The 18,384-nt window shown below is 57.7% G+C and overlaps 2 protein-coding genes and 1 pseudogene across 4 annotated transcripts; 2 read left to right on the top strand and 1 right to left on the bottom strand.

Annotated features, from left to right (window-relative positions):
- Window positions 1-33: 33 nt before the first annotated feature.
- YIPF2 (Yip1 domain family member 2) lies at window positions 34-5,625 on the bottom strand. 3 transcript variants are annotated; one of them, XM_024745836.1, is made up of 10 exons: window positions 5,539-5,625; window positions 5,323-5,383; window positions 4,406-4,560; window positions 4,237-4,317; window positions 3,219-3,306; window positions 1,839-1,955; window positions 1,583-1,749; window positions 1,323-1,505; window positions 1,101-1,232; window positions 34-1,004 (listed from the first exon to the last, which is right to left on the bottom strand). In XM_024745836.1, exons 2-9 carry the CDS (start codon window positions 5,351-5,353, stop codon window positions 1,119-1,121), a joined length of 936 nt encoding a protein of 311 aa, XP_024601604.1. In that variant the 5' UTR covers window positions 5,354-5,383; window positions 5,539-5,625; the 3' UTR covers window positions 34-1,004; window positions 1,101-1,118. The 3 variants fall into 3 exon arrangements, with proteins under 3 accessions (XP_024601604.1, XP_024601606.1, XP_024601605.1); XM_024745838.1 differs by having other exon boundaries at window positions 5,549-5,566; XM_024745837.1 differs by having other exon boundaries at window positions 34-1,021; window positions 5,323-5,603.
- A 142-nt stretch (window positions 5,626-5,767) lies between these two features.
- TIMM29 (translocase of inner mitochondrial membrane 29) lies at window positions 5,768-6,777 on the top strand. Its single transcript, XM_024746001.1, has 3 exons — window positions 5,768-5,870; window positions 5,926-6,296; window positions 6,550-6,777. Exons 1-3 carry the CDS (start codon window positions 5,777-5,779, stop codon window positions 6,652-6,654), a joined length of 570 nt encoding a protein of 189 aa, XP_024601769.1. The 5' UTR covers window positions 5,768-5,776; the 3' UTR covers window positions 6,655-6,777.
- A 140-nt stretch (window positions 6,778-6,917) lies between these two features.
- Window positions 6,918-17,292, top strand: LOC112400251 (GTPase HRas-like; annotated as a pseudogene).
- Window positions 17,293-18,384: the final 1,092 nt, after the last annotated feature.

Genomic DNA, 18,384 nt, shown 5'->3' with positions numbered 1-18,384 from the left:
AACTACCAGGCCTTGGTCACAATGGGCGTGACATGCTGCTTTTTTTAATTTTATTTTTTTACGAAAAGAACCAGTGTCAATCCACAGACCCTCCGAGACATCAGGCCGGCCGGGCCGAGCCAGCAGCCCCTCTCTCCGACTCAGAGGCTCAGTGGCGAGGGGCAGCCCTGCCGAGTCTTCAGGATGGGGCGGGGCCGGGCCTCTGGAGCCCCTCGGCCCCCTCCCACCAAAGGGTTCACCTCACACTTGAATGTACAACCCACCCGGCTGTCGGGAAGGCCCTCCGTCCTCGGCCCCTGCCACTTGCTGCTGTCCTGTCCCTGAGCCCCTGCAGGTCCCACACCCACACCAAGAGCTAGAACAGGTGGCCTCGTGGGCCCTGGGGGGAAGGGTCACTGTCAGCCGCTTGAGCAGACACAGAAACCTCAAGGGTCTGTCGTGGAAGGCATCCTTTTTCCTTGTAGCTAACGTTAGGCCTGTGTATCCCCTTCAGTATTTGTAGATGCTCCAGTCCCTACTACTATGATGGCATTTTGGTCCCTCCCCAGCCTGGGAAGGGGCCTTGCAGGGACCTCCAAAAAAAAGAAGAAAAAAAAAAACCTAATAAACAAGGAAATGTATGTTTCAGCACAGGCAGTTTTCTTCTACTTCTGCTCCCCGTTTCTAACACCCCCAAACTCGGATGTGGTGGAGCTCAGGCTAGGCCCAAGGCCCACTAACGGGGCCCCCCAGGAAGAGCAGGCACAGCCGAGGCTGGGGTGGCCCCCTGTGCTGCCCGCCCATCCTGGCAGGTGGCCTGTGGGGCAATGGCTGCCCTGGAAGCTCCCTGCTCTGCCCCTCTCCCGCCTTTATATAAATTCTTTGAATCACCTTTGCATAGAAAATAAAAGTGTTTGCTTTGTAAGAAAAGTCTGGAAAGTAGCAAAATCATCTCGAGGTCTCAGGGGAGCCTTCAGTCACCGTCTGGGGGGCAGGGCAGGCAGAGGCACCCCCTTACGTTGGGCCTGAAAGAGAGAAACTCCTAGGAGTGGCCCCATGACTTCTAATCTTGGGATGGGGGCCGGAGACCCCCTCAGCCACAGCTGGAAACAGTTCCTCACCTGCGGGCTCCAGTCTTCCTAGGCTGCTGCGGACCTTGGCGGGGGCGGTGACAATAGTACGGTTGGGGGCTGAGATGTGGCCTGGTGGGGAGGTGCCGCGGGCTCCAGAGGTAGCGGCTGGAAGAAGTAAAACTGAACCGAGAGAGCCCTGGGTCAGCATCAGAGCCAGCAAGCCAACCCCCCCCTCCCCAGGTCCAGCCTGTGCCCACCCCAGCCCGGTACCTTACAGCCCGTGGCCAGGAGGGCGTGGAGCAGCACCACCACGGAGAGCAGCAGCACAGCCGCCAACCGAGTGTCCTCACGGACGACAGGCCAGAGGGTGAACACCAGGCCCGTGGCTGACAGGGCCAGGGCCAGGGCCCCAGAGAGCCACTGCAGCCATGGGACAGGGATGAGCCACAGGACCTGGGGATGACACAGGCAGCTGCTACCAGGTTGTCCCCGTGGTGCCGGGGGCCCACCCATCCCTGAGCCCCACTCACCACAGTGGGGATGAAGACAAAGAGGGAGTAGCCATAGACGCACACCGTCTCCAGGAAGGTGTAAGGCCCCATGCGCTCCCGGACACCCTTGCGCCACTGCAGGAAGCCCCACAGTGCCAGCGGCACGAGCCACGCGTAGCAGTAGATGGCGGTGCCGGCCACGGTCACTGCGGGCAAGGCAGGTAATTGCCCCTGGGCCGCAGCACCGCCTCCCCCCCCGCCCCGCCCGGTACCAGGCCTTGCCCACTTTGCTTACCTTTGTGGAACTGGGGGCTGTAGTGGATGGAGGGGTCCCTCCTCTGGGCCAGCACCAGGGTCAGGTTGCCGGTGACGGCCAAGACGAAGGCCAGTGTGGCACAGATCCAGAAGGGGCCTGCGGGCGGGGCATGCTCAGGGTCCCAGGGTGGGACCTCCCAGGACAGGTGACTTGTCCCATCTTGTCCCAGCCTCTTCCCAAGCTCCGGGCTGCCTCCACCCCCCTCCACCCCCCATCGACCCGATTCATCGACCCGGCGTCACACCAGCAACAAACTGGCAGCTGAATCCAGTGCTGGCACCCAGCACTCATCGATGGCCTTTGACATAGCTGACGCCCTCCTTCTGGAAACACTCTCCATGTGGTTCCCAGGACTTTACGTTTTTGCTTTTGTCTCATCTCACTGGCAGCTCCTCAACCTTTCTGACTCCCTGAGCTCTTTAACAGTGGGGAGCCGGCCCGGGGCCCAGTCTTCAAACCTCTTCTCTGCATTCATTCACCCCTTGTGTGATCTCGTTCAGCCTCAGGGCCTTATGCCACCTCTATGCCAATGACTCCCAAATGTCTCAAGTCTGGGCCTCTGCCCTGAACCTGCAGCTCCTATTCAACGTTCCCACTCCACCCCACCACACACACCCTTTCCCCTCGAGTCGCACGCCTTTCCGCATCAGTAAATAGCAACTCCCGCTTTCTGGTAGTCCAGCCAAAAACTCTGGAGCCTCCTTATCTCCTCTCCTTCCACCCCACATCTGACGTGTTGGCTTCATCTTTGACGTATGCCAGAATCCAACACCCGGTGCTCTCCACCCCAGGCCAGGCCCATCATCCCACGCTGGACCTCAGCAGTCGCCTCCTCCCTGGTCTCCCAGCTTCTGCCCTCCCCCCCACTCCACCCCCGCCCCGGGCCCAGAGCACCTAAGGACACTTAACGAAGATCCCTTCTCACCACAGCATAGGAGGCCTGTGTAATCTGTCCTGTCACCTCTGTGGCCTCCTGGCAGCTCACTCCAGTCCAATGACAGTGCTGCCCTGCAGTGCAGGCCTGTTTCCACCACATCCCACTTCTGTAATGTTCTTCCCCGGGGCCTCCCCACACCCCGCACTGACACCAACCAGGCTCATTCTCTCACCCTCCTCAGAGGGGTCTTCCCTGACCAGCCCGTGCGAAATCACAATTCCCATCCTCTAAACCCTGTGCTTCTCTCCCTAGCCCCAACGCCCTCTGCAGCCTCATTTGGCTCTATCTCCCTGAACAGAGTGTAAGTTTCACGCTCTCCATGAGTGATTCTGCTTTGTTCTCAGCTGTATACTGAGGCCTGGCACTCAGTCCACATTTGCCCAATGAACAATCGAATGAACTGAATGCACAACCTCACTCACCATACAGGTCTGGCCGATTCCGCAGATGGTGCCGTACAAAGTTGTGGCCGGGCCGGGGCAGCAGCGAGCCTTTGATCCGGTCCAGGACCTGGGGGGCAAGGCCGGGGCCTAGGATGGAAGCCCGCCTGGGGCTCTTCACCACCCAGGAGGAAAGGGGTCAAGCTCCTCAGGGGCTCCTGTCTTCTTATGGGCTGGAGCCCGCCCCTTCCCCGGGCAGCCCTCACTCAGTATCCCAGTGTCCCACCACTCTGAAGGACGCTTCAGGGCCTGCCATCTTCTTCTTTGCTTCCTCCGCCTCCAGCTTGGCTGCCCCGGACTCCCCTTTTGGCTCTCTCCCCCCACCCCATTAACAGTCGTCAACAAGTCCTAGTCCTGGGTGTTCTCCTTCCCCCATCTCTCCCAACGTGTTCCCTACTCCGCAGCCCTGGTTTATTACCATGTCCCACCCTGGCCTGGGGCCTCCGATCCATGTTCCATGCTACTCAAGCCTCTCCTGCTCTAAACCCTTCCATGACTCCCCAGCACCCTTAGGATAAAACCCAGACTCCTTAACATAGCTCACGAGGCCCTTGGTGATCTGGCTTCTCTCCGCCAGTCCCCCACCTCACTCTCCAGCCTGAATGACAGGTAGCCTCTGCAGTAGTGTGTGCTTTCTCTCACCTTTGGTCCTCCGCATGTGCCGTTCCCTGTGCCTGGAACATACTTATGCTTCCCTCCACTCTTCCTGGCTAGGTCTACCTTCTCCTCTTAAGTCTCAGCAAATTCCTCACCTCCTCCAGTGGGCCCTTCCCTAACCCACCATATCACTTGCGTCCCCCATGTTCCCAAGAGTCCTGGTCACGCCACATCCTTGCAGCACACACAGTCACACCTACCAGCCTGGGTAGGAGCTCTTGTTCTCCCAGGTGCATATTGCCAGCACTTGCCCAGGGCCTGGTGCACAAGAAGTGCTCAGTGACTAGTGGCTGAACCCCAAGCGTGACTCCAAGTCCCATCCCACCAGCTTTCCCGGCCTGACCTGTGAGGTGTCCACGTCAAAGAAGCTCTGATAGTAGCTAAAGGTCCAGAAACCAGGCTGCTGCTTCTCCTCCTGTAGGAGCTGCACAGTGAAGGCTTTCAGCGCTTGGGGGGTGGCAGGGGTGGGTGGTTGGGACAAGGGGCAGGGCACGGGGACTTAGGGGACTCACCGCGGTCTTGTCACTCTCCTCCACCTCGTTCCCAGCTCCGTAGCTGCCACCTGAGTCCATGGCCACAGCCACGTGCTGCTGGGGAACCAGCTGATCACCTCTGGTGGTGGCCTCATTTGGGGTCTGGGCCAGCAGATTAGTAGCTTCCTCGAACTCTGTCAAGAAGGCGTACGGGACACAGGCATATTTGGGAGTCAAGACAATTCGGTTTCGGGGCGTCCCTGGTGGCGCAGTGGTTAAGAATCCGCCTGACAATGCAGGGGACATGGTTCGATCCCTGGTATGGGGAGATCCCACGTGCCGCGGAGCAACTATGCCTGTGCGCCACAACCACTGAGCCTGCGCTCTAGAGCCCGCGAGCCACAACCACTGAGCCCATACGCCCCAACTACTGAAGCCCACGCGCCTAGAGCCCGTGCTCCGCAACAAGAGAAGCCGCCGCAATGAGAGGCCTGCGCCCTGCACCGAAGAGTAGCCCCCGCTCGCCGCAACTAGAGAAAGCCCGCGCACAGCAACGAAGACCCAACCTAGCCATAAATAAATAGATTTATCAAAAACAAACAAAACAATCTGGTTTTGCCCACTGCTCATCTGGGGGCCAACGCTAACCGTAACCACCTGGGTGTTCACCCCCAATTCAGGGCACGTCTTCCTCAACTCTGGTGAGTGGGAAAGAGGTGTGTCCCCTCCCTTCTAACAGGGGCCCGCAATTGAGGGCTGATCCTGAAATGAGGTAGAGGCTCGGGTTTGAGGCCTGAGTTTAGGGCGGGAGCGGGATTCGAGTTAGGGATGGGTTTCATGCCTGGGCCGGGGTTCACAGCTGACTGGGGTTCGGGTTAGATCTGAGTTGGAACCTGGATGGGAGGTTCAGGCCAGCGGAGGGGGCAGGAATCGGGCCCGGTCGCGGATGCACTCACCGTGGAAGGCTAGCTCGTCTGCCGCTGCCATGGTCGCTCAGGGCCGTCACCGCATCCCGCTCTGAGGACAGAGGCCCATCAGGCCCGCCCCCGACCTCTCTCGGGGCCCCTCCTGGAGGCTAGCCTCAGCCCCGAGCCCGGTCTGGCGGCTAACCGCACCCACCGGGGCGTGAACTCGCCGCTCCTGCCCCACAGGTGCACCCACGGCCCCCTCACCTTCGGCTACCTCAACCGGCGGGGCCCGGGCTCTCTGCGCCTGCGCAACCCGCCTGCCAGCCTCAGACGACCGTACTCCGATCTGACAGGAACATCCGGCATCGGTCCGTATTCTACCCTCTTCCGATGGGAATCCACATCCGGCAGTGTTGACGCTTGCGCAGAAGAGACTCCCCGGGCCTTCTGCTTCGCCTACCTGGCGTTTCTCTTCGGAGTGAGGACGCAAAGCCGGAAGACAATGGCGGCGGCCGTTCTGAAGAGATTTTGGCCCCGAAGCCGCGGAGAGACCGGTGACCCTGCGGCCGCAAAGCCCGGCGTGTGGGCACGGTTGGGTGAGTAGCGGCGGGAGGCGGCGGGGTGGGCGGCCGCAGCGGCCGCACCGCCCTCATCGCCCTTCTCTGGCGTTCGTGCAACGGCTGCTCTGGCTGCGGGGTCGCGGCTGCCTGCGCCACGTGAGCCTGGGTCTCTGCTCGCTGATGTACGAGGCGCCCTTCGACGCCCAGGCCAGCCTCTACCAGGCTCGCTGCCGCTACCTGCAGCCCCGCTGGGTCGACTTCCCGGACCGGATCCTGGATGTGGGCTTCGTGGGCCGCTGGTGGGTGCTGGGGACCCGGATGCGCGACTGCGACATCAACGACGACGAGTTTCTGCACCTGCCGGCACATTTGCGCGTCGTCGGGCCCCACCAGCTGCACTCGGAGGCCAACGAGCGGCTCTTCGACGAGAAGTTCAAGCCCGTGGTGCTCACCGACGATCAGGTGGACCAGGCGCTGTGGGAGGAGCAGGTCTTGCAGAAGGATGGTCGACTTCCCGGACCGGATCCTGGATGTGGGCTTCGTGGGCCGCTGGTGGGTGCTGGGGACCCGGATGCGCGACTGCGACATCAACGACGACGAGTTTCTGCACCTGCCGGCACATTTGCGCGTCGTCGGGCCCCACCAGCTGCACTCGGAGGCCAACGAGCGGCTCTTCGACGAGAAGTTCAAGCCCGTGGTGCTCACCGACGATCAGGTGGACCAGGCGCTGTGGGAGGAGCAGGTCTCGCAGAAGGAGAAGAAGGACCAGCTCGCTCTGAGCCAGGTCGACCCGCTGGTGCCGTCGGAAGTCGCGAGATGAAACCGAGACCAGCCTGGGTCCCGATCGGGCTCTGAGCCCCGGCAGACTGTTGGCCCGGGATTGTGCAGTTGGTGCAAGTGAGCCTCAAACGCGGAGTGACGGAAATAAATTATTTGCACTGTTCTCTCCCTGCGTTTTCACAAAATCGGGGGCCTCCCTCTCACCTGTTGATTGTGAGCTAACGCTAATTCAGAGCCTCCTTGGTCTAGGAGTTGGGGAGAGCAGACCGGCATGCCATGTCATGTTTAGCACTGCCGGAGTTAGCAAGGAGCATTAGACCGAAATAAGCCTTTTTTCACTGGGCTTCACAGCCTGAGGTATCACAGTTGTTAGGTAACTCCCAAGCTCTACCAAGAACTTTGAGACTGACCTGGGATAGGTGAAGTGCCCTCTCCACACCTCAGATTCTTTTTCTGTAAACAGGAGCATAGTCTGCTCGGGGTGTTAGCAAAATCAGAGACCACCACAACGCACTTGGTACCTAGCAGGCCCTCGCGGTGTGCAGTGGGGCTGAGTGAGGAGGATTGCAGCTCTGACTCCACGTCCTTCCTGCCTGCCCCTGGGAAGGGAGCACAGCTCCCCAGCTTCACCTGCAGCCCCGCAGAGCCGCCCCGGGAAGTGCTCAGTAAACGGAGGACCACAGAGCCGGGAGCCTGGGTTCGCTTCTCTCTCAGAACAAAAGGACGCTTGGCTATAACAGGAACGTTTTCCAGTTCTCTCTTTCTCTTTTCATTCTTAAGTAGCTTGAATCACTTCAGCTTTCCAGGCCAGTCCAGGAGTTGGCCTCTAGATGTCCTCAGGGGCTGCAGGAGCCGGGCCGGGCGAGGTGCCTACTGTCCTCGCCAGGCACACGGGGGCGCAGGTGAGACACGGGCAGAGGTGCTCCGCTCTGCCTCACCAGGCCAGCCCCTCTGGCTGTGTGTCCCTGGCCCTGTCTTCCGGGACCCCACAAGTGTGCTGGGTGCCCCCGAGAGGAGGCCCGCCCGTGACCATGGGGCAAGGCAGGTCTCCCACCCGCCAGAGCCCCATGGACCCCTGCGAAGAGCTCGGGCCCTGCATGGCCATCACACACACCAGGTGAACCTGGAGTTTAGAAAGTCACTGCCCACTGACCCTGCAAGGGACCCCCTTCTTTAAGCATCACAAAATGGGGACACCCCAGCTAGGAGCGTTGGCCCCAGGCCCTTTTCCTTTCTTACGTGTCCCCTGTCCCCACACCTCCTTTGAGTCTTTTCCTGTGATCACCTTCTGCTTCCTGGAGCTCTGGCCCCCGCCTGCCCACCTCCTCACCTGCCTTATGTTTTCCAAACTTCTTCTGGCATTGGGGCCTCGTGGGTTTCCCTTTATTTCCCCTTTATGTAGATCTTTTCCGTGGAGCAGAGCCCCATCCTGCCAGGGCAGGGATTCTTTCTGTCTGCCTGTCACCCTCTGCCTGGAGCAGCACCTGGTGTGCAGCAGGCACTCGGTGAATACTTGTCAGATGCACCAGCATGCCAGGTGGGGGGTGGCTGGAGCTGCTTGTCAGCTGCCACTTGCCAGTCCCGGCACACTGCTGTGCCCTCCACTGTGGCAAGGCCTGTTCTCGTGGGGACACTGGTACCCTCAGCCCGCGGCACCTCCAGTTCAGGCCTTTTGCCTACCCAGCAGCTTCTAATTCAGGTGCTTGCTTGGGAGATGCTCTCAGCTGTCTGCCCTGTGTTTGAGGGGGCCGGCTCCCTGCTTCTCTCACACAGTCATTAAGTGCAGCTGGAGGCAGGACCGCCCCCCCCCCCCCGCCCCCACCTCTGGGCTGGGGGTGCCACAGATGAGCGTCTGGGCCACCCTTCTGGCTGGGGCCCCTGCTACCTGTCTGGGCACAGAGGGCAGGCCAGGCCTGGGCATGCTGGCGCAGGGAACTCTGGGTGTGCCCTGCGTGGTCTGGCCGTGGTGTGTGAGGCTTCCTTGGCGGACGGGACAGGAGACCACTGCAGTGCCTTGTGCTGCGGTCCCTCGAGGACTGATGACGGAGTATGAGCTCACGGTGGTGGGTGCCAGAGGCGTGGGGAAGAGTGCCCTGACCATCCAGCTCATCCAGAACCACTCTGTGGATGAGTACTTTCCCACCATAGAGGTGAGCCAGCCCGGCTCCCGTCCACAGCCCAGCTCCTGACACGGGCTTGTCTCCCACCCACACTGCAGGAGGGGTCTCCTTGTCATTGGTCCTCTCATTGGGCATGAGAGGAGCGAGGGAGGGTCCCATCCCTAGAGGGCCGGCTGTCTCTAAGCAGTGTCCTCCCCAGGACTCCCACCGGAAGCAAGTGGTCCACCTGCTGGGCATGCTGGACACGGTGGGCCGGGAGGAGTACAGCGCCGTGCGGGCCCAGTACACGTGCACCTGGGAGGGCTTCCTCTGTTTGCCGTCAACGACGCCAAGTCCTTCAAGGGCCAGATCCTTCGAGGACATCCGCCAGAACAGGTGAGCTGCCTGGCAACCCTTGGGGGCCTCCCGTCCGCTCTCTGCGTGTCCCGGGTGCAGCCGAGCCCACAGCCCACCGGCCAACTCACACCTTCCCCCTTGCAGGGAGCAGATTGAGTGGTTGAAGGAATCGGACGACATGCCCAGGGTGCTGTTGGGGAACAAGTGTGACCTGGCCACGTGTACCGTGGAGTGTTGGCAGGCCCAGGACCTGGCCCGCAGCTATGGCATCCCCTACATGGAGACTTCGGCCAAGAAGTGCCAGGTGAGCCGGAGCTACCCCCCGCCCCGCCCAGGGGCAGCTCTCACTGCCCCCTCTCCCTCGACGCAGGGCAGCCGCTCTGGCTCTGGCTTCAGCTCCAGGACCCTCTGGGACCCTCTGGGACCCCTGTTGCCCAGCAGCCCCTCACGCTGTAAGTCTCCCTGGACGTCAGGACAGCGAGGGAGGCCAGTGTCCGGGTCTGGGCCAACACAGCTCCCAGGGGATGTGGAGGTCCCCAGAGAGAGCTGCCCTGACCAGGCTGGAGCGGTGACCCTGGGGCCCCAACCCCTGTACCCCCAGAGCAGCAAGGAGGTCCCAATCGGCCCAACCCCCCAGGAGGCCATGGGGGAGTTGCTGAGGACAAGCCTCCCAACAGGGTGGCCCTGGGGATCAAGACGGGCAGGGCCCAGCTCCACGTTTGCAGGGCGGGGTGAGGAAGGGGCTGGGGTTCCACTTGAGGCCAAGGCAGTGGTCTCCCCAACGAGCTGGCCCCCTCTTGCCAGGGCGTGGAGGATGCCTTCTACAAGCTGGAGCACAAGAGCCGGCAGCACAAGGCGAGCAAGCTGGGCCCGCCCGCCCCATGGGCGTGGCCTGGGCTGCCTGAGCTGCAGGGCCTGCTCTCCTGACTGAGGCACAGGCGACAGGCGTGGAAGAGGCACCAGCAGGGAGGATGCAGGGAAGGACGCTCCGGCCCGCCCAGGTAGGTGACGGAGGGACCATGGGTCTGCGGGGACACCTTGCACAGACTGTCGTGAACTGATGCCGCTGGCCCCCCGGCTATCACTCTCCTCAGCCCCATAGTGGCTCACTGGGCACGTGCTGAGTCACTGTAGAGTACCTGATGGGCTTGACCCTGGTGTTCGGCTGAGTCCAGGAGGCCGTTGTGCATGTGGCCCCCCAGGAGGCATGTGGGAACCTCAGCTTGGTCCTGCTGGTGGCCCCTCTGTCTCTGGGGGCCCTGGGTGCGTCCTGCAGAGACCCCCTGGGTGCTGCAAGAATGGGCCAGTCTAGCACGTAACACATGAAACTATTCACCTTCAACCAGCAAAGGGGGAAACTAAGACAAAGGGTGTCCCTTCCTCTGGGAGGGAGGCTTTCATAGGGAAGGGCTCTGGGGGCGGGGAGCTCATTTGGACTCCGGCTGGGGTCGTATCTCCTGAGTTTTGGGGACCCTGAAAGGCAGTAACCGACTTTGGCAAAGGCAAGGGTGCAGCCTGTTGGGTCCAGCCCGCCCAGAGTGCCCTCTGCTCTGCCTCGTGGGGCCCAGATGGCTGCGTGGGCTCTGCCATCGGGCCAGCCCTGCCTCCTTAGGTGTATGGGGGTGCGGTCGGCCCACCTGCCCCTGCCACCCCCTCGGTGGAGGTGGCCTGTTGCTCCCAGAGCCACCTCAGGTCACCGAAGTGTCCTTGTGGGGCATGTCTAGGCCCCAGCTGGTCATGTGCGGCTCTGAGAGGGCCTGCCTGGCCTTGGGCCAGAATTCTGGACTGGCCCGGGTGGCCCCTTTAGGTACCATTCTGGCTGGCGGGGTGCTTATGGCGCGCCTGCCCTCCCGGGGCCCAAATGCAGGCCAGGCCAAGCCCTTCAGGGTCAGGGCCTTGTGCCGTGCAAGGGGGGCACCGTACCGCGGGAAGGCCAGCGTGAAGCAGTGGGGCACGTCGCTGGCTTCCCGGGGCCTCGGGGTCGTGGCCAGCCCTGCCTCCTTATGTGTATGGGGGTGCGGTCGGCCCACCTGCCCCTGCCACCCCCTCGGTGGAGGTGGCCTGTTGCTCCCAGAGCCACCTCAGGTCACCGAAGCGTCCTTGTGGGGCATGTCTAGGCCCCAGATGGTCATGTGCGGCTCTGAGAGGGCCCGCCTGGCCTTGGGCCAGAATTCTGGACTGGCCCGGGTGGCCCCTTTAGGTACCATTCTGGCTGGCAGGGTGCTCATGGCGCGCCTGCCCTCCCGGGGCCCAAATGCAGGCCAGGCCAAGCCCTTCAGGGTCAGGGCCTTGTGCCGTGCAAGGGGGGCACCGTACCGCGGGAAGGCCAGCGTGAAGCAGCGGGGCGCGTCGCTGGCTTCCCGGGGCCTCGGGGTCACTGTGCTCACAGTCACCTTGTCTTCTGGAGGCCCCTGTGTGTCCAGCTTCTCTGGGGACACAGACGTCAGGGGGTTGTAGGCACGTGCGCGGCCTTGGGGCAGCTCTTGGGGCGCCGCCCTGGCTCCGCTGTGGCCGTGCTGGTCACTGCCCTGGGAGGGGCGCTGGCTGCAGGTGCCACAGGGCAGGAGGAGCGTCCTGGGCCTGGCAGCACTGTCTTCAGCAGGGGGCCTCAGTGGGGTTGCAGGGCCAGGCCTGTCGTACGGCCCTGGGGGTGGTCCGGCCAGGCGCTGCAGGGGAAGGGACCCAGCCTTCTGGCTGAAAGCTGATGTCCGCGGGCCACTTGCCTGTGGCCTCATGGTTCACTGGGAGGTTTGGGAGGGAATTCCATTGCCGTGGCAACAGCCAATCCTGAGGGCTGTCCTGGGCTGTGGACCGGCAGGCCAGACATGGAGCTGATGTTCCTTGAGGGAATGTTCTGGAAAGAGCAGATGGGGTGGGGGCTACCTCCCTTGGGGCCCCACAGGAGTCTGGGTTACTGGAAACGTTCATCCCTGCTAAGATTTCGATTAATAATGTGGCATCTTCAGGATCAAAACTCAAGTTTCATGACAACAGCAATGCTTGTTAGGCCTCGAGCTAATTGTTAAAAAACCTTTCTGCTGCGGTGAGCACCTGGCAGCCCCGTCAAGTGCAGGTCTCATCAACCCAGGAATTAGGTGCTGTTTCTGTCCTGAAACGTGGAGTCTGCACCCCAGCCTTTCTACTCAGTCTAAGATTGGGGAGCCCCCTACATCATCTCTGTGACCCTGTGCGCCTGCATCCTTACCATCGCGTAGAACCCCCTGGAAGGGGCAGGGCCTGGGCGCAGGGCTACTCACGGTGTCATACACGGAGTAGGCTGCCAGCACGTGGAATGGGCTTGCTGCCTGGGGAAGGGCACACAGGGGTGCTTGTTTCATGCTAATGCTCTTGGTTTCATATTGTCTGACAAACTCTCATGACAAAACAGGTGTGTTTAAGAAATAAGGCAAAAAAGCAGTGAACTCTTCAGGACACCTCAGTGTGAAACATTTTTCAGGGGTAAAGTGTACATGTAAGGAAACGCATAGATCCCAGGTGTACCATGTGATGAGCTTTGATTTTCTTTATTTTTTCAGTTTGCACACAGAACAGCTCAGTCTCTGGGATGCACGGCCCGTGGGTTTTCACACAAGGGTGGGGCCGCCGCACCCGCGCTCCAGCATCAGCCCCCAGCCTCGCAGCCCCGGCAGCCACTGCTCCTTATCCTCCCGGGGTTGCGCCTTTTCCAGAACGTCCTGTGAATGGAGTCATACGTGGGTCTGGATTCTTTCACTTAGCAAAACAAGTCTAAGACTCACCCGTGCTTTGAGTGAATCAATAGCTGGTTCCCTTGTGCCCCTGAATCGTAGTCCGTTTCATGGAATCCCGCGGTCTTTCCGTTCCCTCTTTGAAGATCATCTTGGTTGCTTCCAGTTGTTAACGGTCATGAGAAGAGCAGTGAAGGTTGCACGCAGGCTTTACGTGGATGTATGTTTTCAAGTCCTTTGGGTAAATCCGAAGGAGCATGATTGCTGAGCACATGGTGAGCACATGTGTGCGGTTTTGTAAGAAACGGTCAAGCTGTCTCCCACGGTGGCTGCGCCATATGCATCCCCACCGGTGCTGGATGGGAGTTCCTGTTGCTCCACGTCCTCGCCAGCACTTTGCTTCTTATTCTAAACGAGTCTTTCATTAGGTATACGATTAGCAAATCTTTTCTCCCAGTCTGTAGCTTTTTCATTCTCTTAACTGTGTCTTTTGCAGAATGACAGTTTTACATTTAGATACGGTTGTACTTGTCGCTGCTTTCCATCATGCTTTTATTAAAGTTCCTTACTCATGGAACTCATGAGTTTCTGATGTTTTTCTGATCTGGCAAATGCACAAGGGCCAATGGAGGGCTCCAAGCTCATGCTCTTCCCACCTGTAGAGGATGCTGTCTGTCACCTCCATGCTCTTAGCTTTAACAGTGTGTTCATGGTACCTGATGACTCCCAACCAGAACCCTCTGAGATCCCTCGACCTTCCCTCATAGCTGTGACCTCGCTGCTGAGGTGAGACGGACACGGTGACATTGATTTGGTGCCAATGTGCACATCTCTTAGGAGCGAGGTGAACAAGCATATTTTATCATTCCTTCCTTTTTTTTGTGAAGTCTCCCTTATCATTTCTCATATTTTTGCCTTGTAAGAAATTGATTTGTAGAAAGTCCTCACCCATTAAGGGCATTAGAACTGTAAATATTTCCCCCAGTTTCATAGTTTCTTTGAGTTTGATTAGGGATTTTCCCCTATGCAGATACTTGATTTTCATGTGGTTGAATCAGCCAGTTTTTAAAGTGGAATCCAGGATTTTGTCTGACTTGGAAAGGCTTTTGGTAATTACGGGAGCATTAGTGTAACCTTTATCTGTGTCTTGTAGCTGGCGTGCCTAGTCCCTCTTCCACGCGTTTACAGGGTTTTCCCAGCAGTTCTCACTTAGTTACTCTGCATGTGAACTTTCGAATCAGCTCCTCTAAGTCCCAAAACAGCTGGCACGACATCTTCTCGGGGCTCCTCCATGTCACCGACTCAGGTCGCGCACGTCCTCAGGGCACGGCACCCCGTGTGGTCTCTGACTCCCCCCCCACACCCGGTCGTGGTGAGGGGTCGGCAGGCTGGGCATGTGGTCAAGTTGCTGCAAGGAGGGCCCTCGGGGGTCTGTAACTTCTCAGAACTAAGACCCCACTAAAGCAGAGCAACGTGAATAAGGCCCTGCGTGGGCACCACACCAGCCTCCCTGTGCTGTCGGCCTGGTTCCACCACGTCACCTGGCGCAGGTGTCCCCCTCCAGCTCTGGCTCCCGAGGAGGCCTGTGCGTGCCTGGGGTGGGGTGGGGGGCGTCCCACTCCTCCTCTGCACCCAGAGGAGCTGGAGCAGATGGGTGCTCCCCAGATTTGCCCCCCAACTCCGTCTAGGAGTGGCTGGGGTTACAGACTGAGGGGCGGGGGCACGGGCTCCAGGACTGTCCAGAAGGGCAGGAATCAGCAGACTTTCCCATCCATCACCCCTGCCTTCCGTCCTCATGACAGGAAGGGCCGGAGCCCAAGCCAACGGGACTGGGTGGACCCTCCGTGCCAGGCGCCCCTGACCAGTCCCAGCGGTCGAGGTGGCTGGGGACCGGGGACATGAACTCACCACTCGCTGTCAGCTTCTGCCCCGCAGTCAGGGTGTCAGGTGGGGCCCCATAGGACAGGAAACAGGACAGAATTGGAAATGACTGTGGCCTCGGCCGGTTCTGTGCCCACGGCCCTCCCCCTGTGCAGCCCCCGACCCACAGGGACGGGACAGGCAGCGACAGCCCAGGCCTTCACTCCCCAGGGGCAGGGATGAGGGGCGGCACCCCCAGGGCCCGGACCCTGCTCAGCCGGCCCTCTCCTGCCTCCTGCTCCCGCCCGCCCTTGAACCCTGGCCCCAGCACAGCAGCCACCCTGGCCTGGAGACCCCACGGGCCACGGACCCCGTCCATCCTGTCCTAACCTCTGGGCGTCTAAGGCTCCTCCCTGGAGGGAAGGAGAAATAAAACTCCCTGTTTGCATAGGACATGGTTGACTTTAGAAAATTACAGGATATTGACAAAAACACGTGTAGAAAGACAGAGAGGGCTCAGCAAACCCATATATGTGTCAACAGGTGCCTCCCTGCTGACAAGGATCAATGGCGTGGAAACCAAAGACACTGTACCGGCTACAGTCACGCCCCGGAAAATAAGATATTGATATATACATATAACCGAATCACTTTGATGTATACCTGAAACATTGTAAATCAACTGTACTTCAATTTTTAAATAAGAGCAAAAAAAAAAAAAAACAAATCTAAAAGCCAGCAAAACCCAATTCTCTGTGGTGATATACATGGAGTCAGGGCATACTAAACACTGGTGTGATTCATGACAGACAACCACTGTCTCTGGCCTTTGGGGAGGGGCGGGCTGGAGACTTGAGCTCTCTTGGAAAAGCTTGGGGGGTGGGTATGTGGATGTCTGTTGTGTGAGTCTTCATGGTTTTGCATCTCTTAAATTTTGCATAGTGAAATGTGGAACATCAGACGAAACTGGGAGTGGGTCAAGGGAACAGCAGCCGAGTAGCTGGCTGGTCTTTCATTTTTCACCGGATGAGGTCACCTGCTGCCTGCTCAGTACTGCCCAGGCATAGGGTCTCTGGGAAATCACAGTTTGGAATTAAAGATGAGCGTGAAACTACCTCTATTCCCTTTTCCAAAACGTTCAGCAGAAATTTGGGTCCAGGCACCAAAGCTCTATTACTTGGGGGAAGAGTTTGCAGAGACGTACCGACTGTACGGGAGCTCTCTTGTAAGCACGGTCTGAAAGAAGACAGCCCACAGACTCCAGTCTTTCAGGGGTGCTTAGCAAATTAAGGAGTGAAAGCTGGGTTTTTGGAAGTAGGTTTTAAGGATTGTATTTCTTGGAGTAGTCCCATAAAGTGTATATTTGTTGCAGTGTGGCAGTGTCTAAAAATTGAAATCAGTGTAAATGTCCAGGAGGAAACAGTAGTTAACCCCAGGTCCATCCTTCTTAGGAAATAGCACAGTCATCAACAAGAGGGCGAGAATTATATGCACGACATGGAAGGATAGCCAGGTTATGTCATGAACTAACAAAAGCAAGTTTGGAAGAGTTTAAATTCCCCAAAGTAGAATTGCTGGGTTAAAAGATGTGTGCATTCACACTTGTTTTGGTGGCTACAATTTAAAAAACACTCGAAAATAACAAGTGTTGACAAGGGTGTGGAGAAAATGCAACCCAACAAAATGCACTGTTGGTGGGAATGTAAAATGATGCAGCTGCTGTTTTTGGTGATTCCTCAGAAAGCTAAGTGTAGAATTACTGTATGAGCCAGCAATTCCACTCCTAGGTGTGTATCCAAAAGAACTGATAGCAGGGAATCCAACAGATATTCATCCAACCATGTCCATTGCAGCACCAGTCACAATAGCCAAAAGGTAAAAACAACCCTTGTGTCCATCCTCAGATGTACGTGGTCCATCCATACAATGGAGTACCATTCAGCCTTAAAAAGGAAGGACATTCTGACACCTGCTACACCATGGATGAAACCTGAAGATATGCTGAGTGAAAGAAACTGGTCACAAAAGGAAAAATACGGTATGATAGCATTTAGATGAGGTCCCTAGCGTAATCAGAGTCATAGAGACAGAATGTAGATTAGAGGTTTCCAGGGGAGGGGGGAGGGGGATGAGGAGTTAGTGTTTAATGGGGACAGAGTTGCCCTTTTGCAAGGTGAAAAGGGACCCGAGGATGAATGGTGGTGATGGTTGGACAACAATGTGCATGTACTTAGTGCCACTGAACTGGCAGCTTAAAAATGGTGAAGATGTTAAGTTTTATGTTATGTGTATTTTATCACACACACACAAGCTACTTAGAGGAAAAAAGGAAATCATACAGTTATTTGAGGAAACCATGGGATTGTCGCTTTCTAAGCTTTTCTTAGGAAAAGCCTTCCTAAGTATGGCTCTAAAGCCAGAAGATCAAACTCTGATAAATCCATAAAATAAACTTCTTTGTGGCGAAAGTCAAAAACTTACTAGGAAAAAATACTCACATCCCAGATCCCACAGGTTCAGGGCTCAGTCCCACAAGGTTGTCCCCACTTCAGATGGCAACTGCAAGTCCCAGGCTGCCCCTGGTACTTCTGACTCAGTGGCTGAAGAAGGGGTTTCGGGCTTCCCTGGTGGCACAGTGGTTGGGAGTCTGCCTGCCAATGCAGGGGACACGGGTTCGTGCCCTGGTCTGGGAAGATCCCACATGCCACGGAGCGGCTGGGCCCGTGAGCTGTGACCGCTGAGCCTACGCGTCCAGAGCCTGTGCTTCGCAACGGGAGAGGCCACAACAGTGAGAGGCCCGCGTACCGCAAAAAAAAAAGAAGAAGGGGTTTCCACGACCTCTCCTCAGGTTTGATAATTTGCTAAAACAGTTCACAGAACTCAGGGAAACACTTACTCATGCCTACGAGTTTATTATATAATAAAGGATACAGATGAACAGCCAGATGAAGACATACATAGGGTGAGATCCGGAAGGGTCCCGAGCACAGGAGCTTCTGTCCCCATGAAGTTGGGGTGCACCACCCTCCTGGCGCGTGGACGTGTTCACCAACCCAGAAGCTCCCTGAACTCCAAACCTTTGGGATTTTTATGGCGCTTCATCACGTAGGCAAGATGGATCATTAGCTCAATCTCCAGCCTCTCTCCCCTTCCTAGAGGATGGGGGTGGGGCTGAAGTTCCAAGCTTCTCACCATGGCTTGATCCTACTGGCGCCTAGCCTCCATCCTGAAACTATCCAGGGCCTCACCCAGAGTTGCCTCATTAGAACAAAAGGGACTCCTGTCACCCAGGAAATGACAACAGGTTCAGGAGCCAGAGCCAGGATCCAGAGCCAGAGACCAATATATTTTCTGTTATTTCACGTATGCCAACACCATTTATTGAACCCTCTGTCCTTTCTCCACAGTTTTGAGATGCGGTCTTTTTTTTTGGCCACACTGTGCAGCATGCAGGTCCCCCAACCGGGGATCAAACCCACCCCCTCAGCAGTGAAAGTGCAGAGTCCTAAGCACTGGACCACCAGGGAATTCCTGATACCGTCTTTTTAAAAGAAAATTTATTTTATTGAAGTATAGTTGATTTACAATTGAGATGCCATCTTGATGATCTATTAAATACCTGTGAGTTTTACATTACAATTTACTTAATCTGTTATTGGCTAATTCTTTCTAGAGAAAGCTATAATGAATATTCTTGTACATATATCTTTGTTTCCCACCCCCCCCACCCACCCCCCCCGCCACACC

This window comes from Neophocaena asiaeorientalis, unplaced genomic scaffold, assembly GCF_003031525.2.
Source record: "Neophocaena asiaeorientalis asiaeorientalis breed wild unplaced genomic scaffold, Neophocaena_asiaeorientalis_V1.1 scaffold357, whole genome shotgun sequence".
NCBI lineage: Eukaryota > Metazoa > Chordata > Mammalia > Artiodactyla > Phocoenidae > Neophocaena > Neophocaena asiaeorientalis.
This window is presented reverse-complemented; position numbering and strand designations above follow the sequence as displayed.